General features: G+C 43.2%; 1 protein-coding gene across 11 annotated transcripts in view; it reads right to left on the bottom strand.

Moving 5' to 3' along the window:
- Positions 1-12,549, bottom strand: part of Dock10 (dedicator of cytokinesis 10) — a 254,449-nt gene that overhangs the window by 5,052 nt on the left and 236,848 nt on the right. For all 11 annotated transcript variants that reach the window (XM_031368152.1, XM_031368151.1, XM_031368153.1 and 8 more), the window contains exons 51-53: positions 8,999-9,145; positions 6,497-6,707; positions 4,383-4,573 (exon numbers count right to left, since the gene is read on the bottom strand). In XM_031368152.1, the coding sequence (XP_031224012.1) occupies positions 4,383-4,573; positions 6,497-6,707; positions 8,999-9,145 (549 nt within the window). The remainder of the gene's footprint in view (positions 1-4,382; positions 4,574-6,496; positions 6,708-8,998; positions 9,146-12,549) is intronic.

A 12,549-nucleotide genomic window follows, 5' to 3' on the forward strand; every position in this document is an offset into this window, starting at 1 on the left:
GGGTGGCTAGTGAGACTCAGGAAATAAACAAAACCTTGTAAGTCCCAGAAAGCTGAAGGGCTTCACAAGATGCCTCCCCGAGGGTGTACATAAGCACAAACACTTGTAAGGAAGCAAGAGACCCTAACTGAGGAGCAGTAAGCCTACAGGTTGAGCAGAGAGCTCCAGGGACTCCGTGTATGTGACTTGTCACCTGTGTTGGGGACGTCTGAGTTATACGTGCTTCTTTGAGTAACTCTGTACACACACTCCAGTAAGCAATCCAAAGAACCTTACTGGTTTGCCAAGCTGGACTTCGATACGATCACTACTAGCTTTATCATTGGTTCCCATGAACAGATGCTTGAACATGCCTCCCCAGAAAATGTCATAGCACAGAGCCCTTCTTGCCTCCTGTCGCCTTCACCTACTTCTTGAGTGCTCTTTCTATAACAACTTGGAAAATGAGGGTCCTTTCCCTTAAATACTTTCACTGAAGTTAAATTTAGTAATTTTTGACATCCAGTGTTTGAGTTTTTTCTTTCATTATCACTAAAATAGACACATAATGGTTATGAAAAGACATTCCACAGAGGTAGTGGTGTGTGCACTGCCCCCCCTCCCCAGTGGTCCCCCCTCCTCCCAGCATTTTGTGTTTCTCTGTGTAGCACTTGAAAGCCTTGCTAAGATCTGGGCCAAGGAAGCATTTATCAGAGTTGCTGAATGAATGCACGGCCAAGCTGTTTGTCTTTTGTTTTGTTTTCTTTTCTTTTTCTCTTCTCTCCTCTCCTCTCCTCTCCCCTCCTCTCCTCTCCTCTCCTCTCCCCTTCCCTCCTCTCCTCTCTTCTTTTCTTTTCGAGTGCTGGAGGTTGAGCCCTGGACCTTGCCTATGATATGTATGTGCTCTACCACCGAGAGACATCCCCTGCCCCCAGCTTTACAATACCAGCTTCTATTCCCATGCATGCATATGAGTGAAGGAGTTCATTTCTCTTAGTGATATAACCCATTAATATGGGTATGGGTTTTGGAAAGTGTGATGATTAGCTTTAATTTTGAACCTTACAGTGGAGAATCATCTGGCAAAAGGGTCTCAATGAAGGCTTGCTTCCTCTAGGTTGGCCTGTGGGCTTTTCTGTCAGGGATTATCTTCCATACATGAACTGACATGGGAAGACAGTCTACAGTCTAGCACTATTCTCTAGGCAGGGGTTCCTGACATATGTAGAGGAGAGAAATCAAGCTGAGCAAGCAAGCAAGCAAGCAAGCAAGCAAGCAAGCAAGCAAGCAAGCAAGCAAGCAAGCAAGCAAGCAAGCAAGGAAGCTGTTGCTACTTTGTTCCTTATGGGCTTTTCATGCTTATTTTTGACCTTTAAAAAAGTGAAGATGTATGGATTCGTTTCTCTCTGCTCTTGACTGTAGATGTGGTGTGACTAGCTGTGCGAAGCTTCTGCCTTGATGCCTCACAATGGTGGACTATCACTGGAACTGTACGCTGGAATAAACCCTGTCTTCTTGAGTTTTTTTTTTTTTTTGTCAAGGTATTATAAAATATCTTGACAATATCAACATTAATTAATATTAATTATCAATCATTGATTATACATTTAACAACTTATAATTAATAATTTATAAATAGAAAATCTATATTAATATTCATAGAGCAGCAACAGAAATGAAACCACGACGGGATGGGAGAGAATGTTGTATCCACAACGGGATGGGAGAGAATGTTGTATCCATGACGGGATGGGAGAGAATGTTGTATCTGAGTCAGATGCCCTTGGACGCCGAGTTTTGCAGTGCAGTGGGCAGAGTCACTCGTGCTACATGCCCTTTGAGTCTCCAGGCTCATCCTCCACCTAACTCTGTGCCCAGGGCTGCTGGCTTGTCTTGCCTTAATGCTCAGCATGAACATATCTATTTATTCCAGTCTTTTTGAGTCAGCCAGTGGGGGCACAGAAAAGAGAAAAGGGCAAGAGCTGAGCCTATCAGCACCAGCATCACTGAGTCTCCCTTTTGTAACAGGTCAAACCTAGCAGGGAAAGGCATGGCTACTGGTCTGATTTTATCTAAGACTTTATATTTCCTTCTTTCTCTTTAATTGTTTTAAAAATTTGCTTTTGACATATTTATTACATTTATTTATTTATTTATTTATTTATTTATTTATTGTGTGTGTGTGTAGTGTGTATTGTGTGTGTTATATGTATGTGTGTGAGTTAACCTAAGAGCCATGATGCACATAAACAGGTCAGAGGACAACTCGTGGGAGTCAGTTATCTTCAACTCCGTAGGTCCCAGGGATTGAACTCTGGTCTTCAGGCTTGGTAGCAAGTGCCTTTACCTGTTGGGCCATTTTACAGCCCTTCCTTTCCTTCCTTTCTCTCTCCTCCTTGCTACCCCTCCTCACGAATATCGGAATGTGTGCTTATGTGCACAGGCAGAAGGCAGAGGAGTACATCGGGTGTCCTGTTCTACCACTCTCTGCCTTATTTCCTTGAGAAGGGACTCCCACTAAACCTGGATCTAGGCTGATAACCAGCAAGCACCCACCCCCATCTCCATCTCCTGCCCCCTCCCACAGCTCTGGGGTTACAAGTGTGCATGCAGTCACACCATCATCATCAACATCATCGTTGTTGTTGTTGTTATTATTATTATTATTATATTATTATTATTATATTATTGATATTTGAGTGCAGGTCTTTATGTTTGCACAACAAATGTCCTTACTTACTGAGCCATCTTCCCAGCTCTAAGCTGTTACGACTTCGTTCATTATGGGCTTTTCATGCTTATTTTTGACTTTTAAGGTTAGTATATTAAGATGCTATTTTATGTCGATTACTGATTAAATGCTGTCTCATGAGTCACCTCACCTTCCTCCCCACAATGAGGAACATGTTGGGATCCAACCCCGTCCTCCTCCTCAGAGCACTCAGGCCAGTCCAGGCCTTTACCTTATTAGTGGACCCTTGCTTTCTTTGTTCCTGCCAGCCCTCCTATGCTAGCACCGTTAGTTTTAGAAGTGGATGTCCAGCAGAGTGTGACGAGTGCCTCTACTAGCCACTGGGGCCACCAGTATTCCTCAGTGGTTCTGACACGATTTATTCTCCCCATCATTCACTGTTCATTCTCGATGCTGCTGCCATAGCTCTCACAGCCCATAAGCACTGATACACAATTTTCAACTATTAAACATTCTTTTTAAAAAAGAATATTTTGTAATGAATAAGGTTTTTACAACAGATTTACATGGAGTGCAAAATTTATTAATTGGTTAATTTATTCTTTGGGGTATATGATATAGGAAGGTTAGGGAGAAGAGGTTTTCTTGAAGCCAAATTTAGTATGTCTCTGCACGTTTTAAAACTTGATGGTTTTAAATCATTTATTTAATGAATTTTAGCCATTTTCACCCACCCCACCCCTACCATATCTATCTTCCTCTCCCACTCAAGTTTTTTCCTTAAGGCTTCCTCTTTACTTCTTTTTTAAAATTTAGATTTAAAATTTTATTCCTGGACAATTTTAGATATAATTACACTGTATTATCATCATGTCCACACCTCCAACTCCTCCTAAGTCTCCCACACTCCATCTGGAATTAATGACCTCTTCTATATTTCTTATTGTTTTGTGCATCTCTCCTCTCTCTCTCTCTCTCTCTTCCTCTCTCTCACTCTTTTGCTCTCCCTCTCTCTTTCACACACACACATACCCCATCTCCAACCCCCAACAACATCCTGAGGGTGATTGCCCATGTGTATACATTGGCTTGGGGCTGACCATCAGGGCTTGGGCGACCTAACACAGCGTTTTTCAACTAGAAGTGGTGTCTTATGACCCTTTCCTTCATCCGTGTTGGCATTAATCTAATTCTAAAGATGCAGATAAAAGCCTGGTTAAGCCTTAGCTTGTCAACTGACAGAATACAGTGTCATCTAGAAAGTCAGTTTCTAGGCATGCCTTTGAGAGGTTTTCAAGATTAGTTTACCTGGGATGGGAGGATGCACTGTAAATGTGGGTAGCAGTATTCCACGGCTGGATAGAAGAGAGTTCAACACCAGCATTCATCTCTCTTTTTCGTGACTGGGGGCACACTGTGACCAGCCCCTTCATGTTCCTGCTAGTATACCTTCCTTACCTTGACTGACAGTACTCATAAACCACGGTGACCCAGAACAATCCTACCCTTCCTTAAGTCATTTATTCTCAGGCATTTGGAAATATTTGTTCACAGCAACGAGGAAAATGACTAATACAGACAGTAACAGAAATAGCCAGAGCATTTCTTATATACACTTCCGTAAAAAGATTGTATAAAACAGAGTTACCGAGCATTTTATAGCATGTTTCACTGGCTGTGTGAGTCTGAGCTCTGGGCGATGCTTACTGACCTTCACGCTGACACTGCCTTGGAGTTTGAGCTGTAGTCGGATCATGTCCACCTCCTCTGTCGTGCACAGCTGATTAAGCTCAGAGACCTTCCTGGACATCTCATCAATTGCCACCTCTATAGGATTCAGTTCTGTGCTTGACTGGCTGACGACCTGGATCCTCTTCTTCACGTAGGGGAACAAGTGGCTTGCTGCACACAAAGGACACGCAAAGAGATTTAAAGGGGCAAAGAAAAGTCCCAGGTACTCCTGAAGGTCTTCAGGATTTCCTATTGTCTCTGGGAACATATCACATTCTGTCTGTGTGGTGTCCATGGATGTGAGTTACTTTTAGCCTAGGGGTCATCCCATCTTATGTCTCTTAGTTTTATCCCCTGCTTCTTCTCCCTGTGTCTATTTTCATCTTCACTAGCTCATATCAACCTTCTTGAGGCTGTGCTAAGACAGGCAGGGTAGCCAAACCCTGAAAGAATTGCAGCATGCACTGAAACTGGTCACTGTAATAAAATCTTCATGAATTTCCATGAACTGGTCCATGGCCCTGGGCATATGTGTAGCAGAGGACTTCCTTGTATAGTCTCAGTGGGAAAGGATGCCCTTAATCCTGTGGAAACTTGATGCCCCAGGGAAGAGGGATGCTGGTGGGGGTGAGGAGGGTGTGGGTGGTTGGGCGGGTGGGGAGCACTCTCTCAGAGGTGGGGGGGATGGGGTGAAGAACTCAGGGGCAACTTTTGAAATGTAAATAAATAATAAACATTTACAAAAAAGAATTCTCAATATAGAATAGAATATAGGAGTTTTACTCTAGATGCATCTTAACCACAACCCTCTGGGTCAGCTTTCTGAAGGCAAATGCTTTTCAGACTTTACGAGTCAGTGTGATTCTTGGTGGTTCAAAACCGGGGTCTTTCAACATAGTTGGGGTCTTCCTCCACAGAAGCTTCACTTTTATCTCGGAGGGTTTTAACACCCTAGACCATGCCCCTATATCTTAAAACATTTATTTGTTTATGCAGCCTTCCTTGGAAGTTCTTCCTTTACTTGGGTCTTTGTTCTACCCCAGTGTGAGCACTGTGAGGGCATAGTAGTGTTTTATTTACGCGGATTGACAGGACTCTGAAGCCGGCCTAACCTCTAGTTCAGCACTCAGTGTCTGTTAACAAAAAGGAAGGGTGACTGCTTCACAGAAGAGATGCAGTGAGCACCGAATTAGGCATTGCAGATCAAGGCCTGCTTTCATTTAGAGATGAGCTGGAACCCGACAGTTGGTAGGATTTTACCTAAAGCTGACCATAGCAATAGCTGCTAGCTCAGAAGCAGGTAATGGAGGGTTCGTGGAAAAGAGGGGAGAGTTTACTGACAGTGTCTTTACCATGGCGGGTCACCATGATACTTGTGAATATCCCACCCAGCTCAAGGGAAAGGATGTCTTGCACTAGTTCTACTGACAGTATCTTCTCAAAGGTTCTCCTCCCCCTCCCCCACATTTATTTTAATTGTCATTTTCACATGGAATATGGCTATGTAGCCCAGGTTTGCTTTGAACTCCTTCCCAGTACTGGAATTAGAGATGTTCACCACGGCAAATGGCTAAGAGGCTTCCTCTTAGCAGAACACAATGAGGGGTGAATCTCCTGTTCTCTCAAGCAACGGCAGGTCAACATATTTTGGAAACGTATCTGCAGGGTTAAAGTAACTTCATATGTGTGTACCTGCGTACTTCATATGTGTGCCCATGTGTGTATGGAGGTCCGATATCAACATGAGGATTGTTCCTCAGAAGTTTACTACCTTGTTTTTCTGAGAGAGAGCCTTTTTTTGAGATAGTGACTTGGGGTTCCCTAATTAGGTTAAGCTGGCTGGCCAATAAGTGCTAGGGTCCCACCTGTGTCTGCCTGCCCGGTGCTGTGGTTATCAATACATGCCTGCAGGCCTTTATGTTTCTTTGGTGGGTGTTAGGATGGAACTTATGTTTTCATGCAACAAGCACTTTACTAATTGAGCTGTCTCCCTCACTCCTGCAGCAACACACGACTTCCACTAATCCAGCCAACGCCAAGACTGTCTCAGCCTGAGGTGGGGAAGGTTTCCAGGCAGCTGGCCCCTGCACTTACTGGTCAGGACTGTTCTCCGCTTGCACTGCTCAGCAACTCCTCCATGCTTCTTGCCTGACAGAGTGAAGGGTGTCTCAAAGACAAAGCGATTGATGTTGTGATGCATTTCAAAATCTGTCTTCCGGTCCTCTATTTCCTTTTCTTCAAAGAATGGTGTGACATAGGTCACCTGGATGTAGGCGTATTTGGGGTCCAGATCCTTGGGATTTACCTGTGTCAACACATCAAGGGTGTATATATAGCAAGAGTAGTGAGCTGCAGGTGATTTATGAGTTCCCCTGCTGCCTCCTGGTGGAGAAAAGGCACTTGTGTTCTTTAGACCACTGAAGACTTTGTCAGACCACAGAGTGACTGACAGTGGGTAAGGAGCAGGCTCTGGTAGTACCAGGGGCTAGAGCTAGCTCAGCTCACCATGCCAGGGCCAGACTGCCTTGTGGGTATTCTCAAGACAGATTCCTGCCTAGGGCATAGCTTAAACTTTTATCCCTTCTGTAGCAAGTCTGTGCAGAGTGAAAATTTCTTGAAAGTGGAAACAAATCTCTTTGTTCCTCTGAGGGATAGCCATGTACCTAGACTGGTGTCCTTGGCTTTGGACTGGTAATGTAGAGATGTAGAGGAAGGCTCCTTGTCTCCCTGGCAGATTATCTGACTGCCTGTTAAATGCCTGCAATTGTTTGTATTTTCATATTTCTTGTGCACATGTATGTGGGTATGTGTGTATTGCATGTGTGTATATGTGTGCTTTTCGTATGCACATTTCTGGGTGTGCATATAGATATGAAGGTCTGGGAATCATCTTCCTAAATTTTCTACCATATACCAGCTCTTCTCTGGTTCCTAGGGTTACTAAGAGGAAGGAAATGACCTGGACAGCTCAAGGAGATCTGAGGAAACATCTCTGGCTCCCCTTGAGCTTGAGAAGGATGATTCTCTGTGTGTTTGTCGAAGACGTCTTGAAGTTTGGACCTGCTTCTAATTTTCTCTGTCTTTGTATCTGTCCACTTCCTATCCAGCTCTAGAGATTTCAGGAACCTTTTGGCTATGTTCTATAATGTTATTCATATTTACATGGTAGGGCAGGCATAACTGTAATAGTTTTACATATTAAAATAGAGGTTCTGGATGGGCTGCTAATGACCATCAGCTGACTTATGGTAGTAGAGAGGAATGAAGACCCAAGTTATCCTGATATTCAATCTACCTCCTTTTTCTCATCCTGTGTTTACTTCTTTTCATCTGTATGGGTCACTACTATAATAGTTCTGCCAGCTTTAATAGAGAAGGCAGCCATATCTTTCAAGCTAAGAATGATGGATATATTTGTAATGACTTATACCCAGGCCCATGAATTTTATGTCAAATTTCCCTCAATATCAACTTTGAAAAAGAAAGCAGGAAAGAAAAATGACTTCTTTACACTATACCATTGGTCAAACCAACTTTCCCTCTTGGTCATACTTGTTTTGTCCAGTCTGTCTTTCAAAGATCTGCCTTTCTAAACACAAATGATCCTTCTTATCAGCAGGGGCTGGGCTCCTATGAATGCCTATGACTTTCAGCAACACATCTGATCCTGTACTTGTCAGCTCAAAGATCACCCCCCATTGGTCAAACAACCGGAGCTGCCTACAGGCACCTGCCCTGGGCTTCTCCTGCTTTACTCTATGATTGCTCTCATGATGCTCCATTGCATTCTGTGTCATCAACCACTCACACAAGTTTTTCCATGCATATGAACTGAGAGGTCTAGAAGATGAGATTCTGTGTCCCGAGTCCTAGCTCTGGGTGTGGCATGTAAGTAGATACTGGCTAGAGATTGGCTGGAGAATGAGAATGTCTGCGAAGGTTGGGAGTAGTTTAATGAGAAGATGTGTTGCTTCCTGGAGCCAAGAAGAGCTTCTTTGGATTCTCTCAAGTTTATACCATGCCATAGCAATGGGTTCTATTAGATGACAGCTCTCAGAATGGTGGGGTTCACAAAGGCCTCCTGAACTGGGTAAACAGGTAAATGTCTTGCTTTTCCTCCACCTCCACTTCTGAGCTCAGCTATTCCAATGTTTTAACTGCTATTCAAAAGTGTATGAATTATGGAAGAAAGTAGAAGACTTAATAAGTTGTCTCTAAAAATGACATGAAAATTACTGAAGTGCATACAATCTTATAATCATGCTGAATCGGGTTTAACAGTGCTTACTGCTCTTGGATCGGGTTAGCAGCACCCACGTGGCAGTTCATGATCACCTGTAACTCCAAAGTCCGGAGGAGCCAATGCCTTCTCCTGACCTCTTTGAACACATCCATAAACATGGCATTCATAAACTCACGTAGATACAGACATAAAAAAAAATGTTCCAAAAACTCACCAGCCAACCAATATGCAAAAACATCTCCAATACTTTGGATTGTTCATTTCGCATGATCAGCTAGGAAATTAAAACGGTGGCTAAAGATGAGAAAGAACCTAGTCAAGTCACAGTGTGCGAATGCTGCTTGTCTCCTTACCTTGTTGGAGTCTTGAATTATCTTCACATTGTCTGCTCCAAATTTGTCTGCATAGAGCTTGAGAAGTCTTTGGGAAATCTCTGAGAGCCCTGTGAGCTTAGGCTCTTTGTAGATATACTCTTTACCTTCCTCTTCCTCAAAGAATCCCTAAGGGAGACACATGACGAAGCACTGGCTTTATTAGAGAACTCTAGCGACAAGTCACAGGCAGACAAGAAAGCCATAGACTAAGAAAAAAAAAGTTCCAGTCTTGCAGTCATCTGAAGTCTTTAATTAGCAGCCTATGACGTTCAAACCAGAAAGGGAGAGAGTAACGAGCAGAGAAGACTGTGTCATAATTAGACAACAGCATAAACATTCCCCCCAGCCAGGCGAAGGAACGTCAGCATATATCCTACACATATGTTTTACTTGGACAAATCAAAGGAGGAATTTGTTTGCACAGAAGTTGGAGGAAGAATGCCCTCTTGTGGTAGTCTTAAGTAGAACACAACACTTTGAGTGATGCTCAACAACCTTTAGGCCATTCATTACCACTTTATGTCTTCTGTAAGTCTTTAATCGTAGCCCAGGTGACACCATACGGCATGCATGGGTACCTAGATGTGTCACCATGCGTTCGTATACCATCTTGTTTGCAGACCTCTGACACTTTGCAGTGTTATTGCGACAGAAATTGAACACAGTATGCCCCAATTACAGCTATTTAAAAGCACCCACATTACCATGTCTTCAAAGACTGTAGGGTACAAGCTAGTTATATGTAACGGAACCACTCAGTTTTTAAACCTTTGAAAAGCTGAAGTTTGCAGGGCTAAAAATAACGCCCGAGCCATCATTTTTATTCCATGAGAGCCCCATGGGCTTTAGCCGTTATAAATCTGTCTGGTTTGAAGCCAGGGAAAAAGAAGATTCCATTATCTGTAGATAACTAAGTGAGAAATTCCTTATAATTCATTCTCTTTGAAGAGACAGGAACATGTCTCCTTTTGACCCCGTGGAATAAATGTGGGCTCAGAATTCAAGATGAGCTGAGAGAGAAGAACCTACACTATCGGTTTCTTCTGGTGGCAGAGTTTACCTACAAATCAATTGATTTTGAGGTTTGTAAAACTACTGAGTCCAAGGGGAAACAACACTTACTTTTTTTTTTTTTACATTGTTTTTGAGGGATTTGGGAGATGGCTCAGTGATTAAGCATTTGGAAACAAGTGTGAGCATGGGAGATTTCAATCCATAGAAACCAGGGCTTAGGACTGCCTTTCTGTAATTCTGCTCCCAGAAGATGGAGACACGGTCTCTCCAAGTAAGCTGGCTAATGAGATTGCCTGCATTAGTGATCTCCGAGATTGTCTGACAGACTCTGCCTCATTGAAGAATGTAGAAATTTGATCAAAACGATTCTCTCCACAGCCTCCATGTGCATGAGCCCACAAGTACACTTAGACCTTCAACACATGTATGCCAGATACATACATATGCATGGCACATACACACACACACACACACACACACACATGAAAATGGAAGAAAAAATCATTTTTGACTAAAATATTCATTACTTGTAAAAATTATGGATAAATGTCCTAATGTGTTTTCTCATGGATTGTGTAGGGAAATCTAAGAATAATGATTAAGCTCACAACTGCCTGGTACCCAATACTTGCATACTCTTTGTTCTCATGGAAGGATGGTTATCAACAGCTCATCATCTATCATAGAGAGCTATAGGTTTGCAGAAGCCAGTGCCCAGGGTCCACTTCCCAGCTCCGTTCATGTCACACAGGCACTTCCTGTCTGCTTGTCTATCTTCCTGATTGACATTGGGTTCTCAGGGCATATGGCAAGGCCATGCATGTCCAGCTTTTGACACACTATCTGGCCTTTAGGAAGGGGGTCGCTGCATTTGTTGCTGAGTGAATAGATGGATGAGAAAGGAAATTGTTCTGAGAGGTATACCTCAGGAAGGTATATTTCCTTCAAATATAGCTGTCAAAGGTCCTTTTGTTCTTTATAAAAAAAATCTAATATTGAAAATTTATTTGATAAACATTCAAACCCAAGTAGCTGATTTTGAATACCTGTGCAACCCTGAACTGCTAGAAGGTGGCCCATGATAACATACAAAAAGCTCAAATGCTCTTTCAGACCATTCCCCTAGACACGGTAGGGGTGAGAGAGGTCAGACTCTCTGTTCATGGGACATCTGCCTATTCTGCTGCTTCTACTGATGACTCTAGATCTTTGCCAGCTTCAAGGTCAGGAGTCAGTAGCTAAAGCTGACAGACTGACAGATCAGAGGACTTAGACTTGGAAAGGCAAACACCAGAAATCCCACAGGGTTTCAGCCCAAGCAATGTTTACAACTACAATTGCAACAGAGGAAAAAAAATGACTTCAAGTTTCAAGCAAAGACTTTACCCTCATCCCTACCCCCTTTCTCATCCATGCCCTGCTCCCACATAGCACGGAGAGACATTTTCATGGTGGACTTTCCTCCAAACAAATTTCTGAATCCCTGTTAGGAGGGTGCAGAAAGAAGCAGCCCCTTGTGGCTATCGTGATTTTTGCAATCTGTGTCTTTCTTTTGTCCCAATTCTTTGGTCTGTAGGATGGAGAACCCACATTCAGCCCTGGGTTAGAAGCTCCTAGGTGCAGTGTCTGGTGCACAAAGGACCTTTAGTGAGTATTAGCTAAGGCCATGATAAGGGTAACCATGCAAAATGTTACAGTCAAACAAACAGCTGGAGTTCTGCTTGTATGTAAAGCATGCTGTACTTTCTTTGCCTCAGAATACAATCTCCAGCATCTCTTGGTTACAGTGAGAACTGTAACCATGTCTACTGATGTGCATCACAATATTTGGGTGACTTATTGGTGAGAAACAATAATTCTTAGAACTTTTTTCCTCTTACAGTTTTCTTTTGGCGCCATGTATATGAGTGACCGTGTGCGCGGACACACATGTGTGCATATTCACACACATGCATGTGTGCTGTGTGCGTAGATCTAAGGCTAATCATGGATGTCTTTCAACTTTTTAGTTTTTGAGACAGGGTTTCTTATGGAACCCGAAGCTTATAGATTCGGCCAGGCCAGGCTGTCCAGCCAGTGAGCTCCAGATATCTGTCTGTCTCGGCTCTTAAGGCTGGGGTTATACACATAGGTGTTGCCTTGCCTAATTTCTCATGCTGCTTTCAGCGATCTGAACTTCCTTGCAGAGCAAGCACTTTGACACTGAGCCATTTCCCTAAACCCAGTATGCGTGTGTGTGCATGTTCTCATGGGTGAGGTGTATCCTACTGATAATTCTGAGATGGAAGTAAGAAGAAAGAGGGGTAGCTGACTAAAGAATGTGTTATTTGTCAGGGTTTATGGAAGACACTTTTTGAGCCAGACCAATGGCAGCTGTGGAAATGTTTGGAGAAGATCCTTACCTTCTGATAGGGAACCCATCAAGGAGGGCAGAGGCCACTGAGCTGTAAGGCAGGATCTGAGGGAAAGCTTCATACTCACACATGCCCACAGAGTCAATGACTTAAAGTGGGGTG

The sequence above is a fragment of the Mastomys coucha genome, unplaced genomic scaffold, assembly GCF_008632895.1.
Source record: "Mastomys coucha isolate ucsf_1 unplaced genomic scaffold, UCSF_Mcou_1 pScaffold14, whole genome shotgun sequence".
Classification (NCBI taxonomy): Eukaryota; Metazoa; Chordata; class Mammalia; order Rodentia; family Muridae; genus Mastomys; species Mastomys coucha.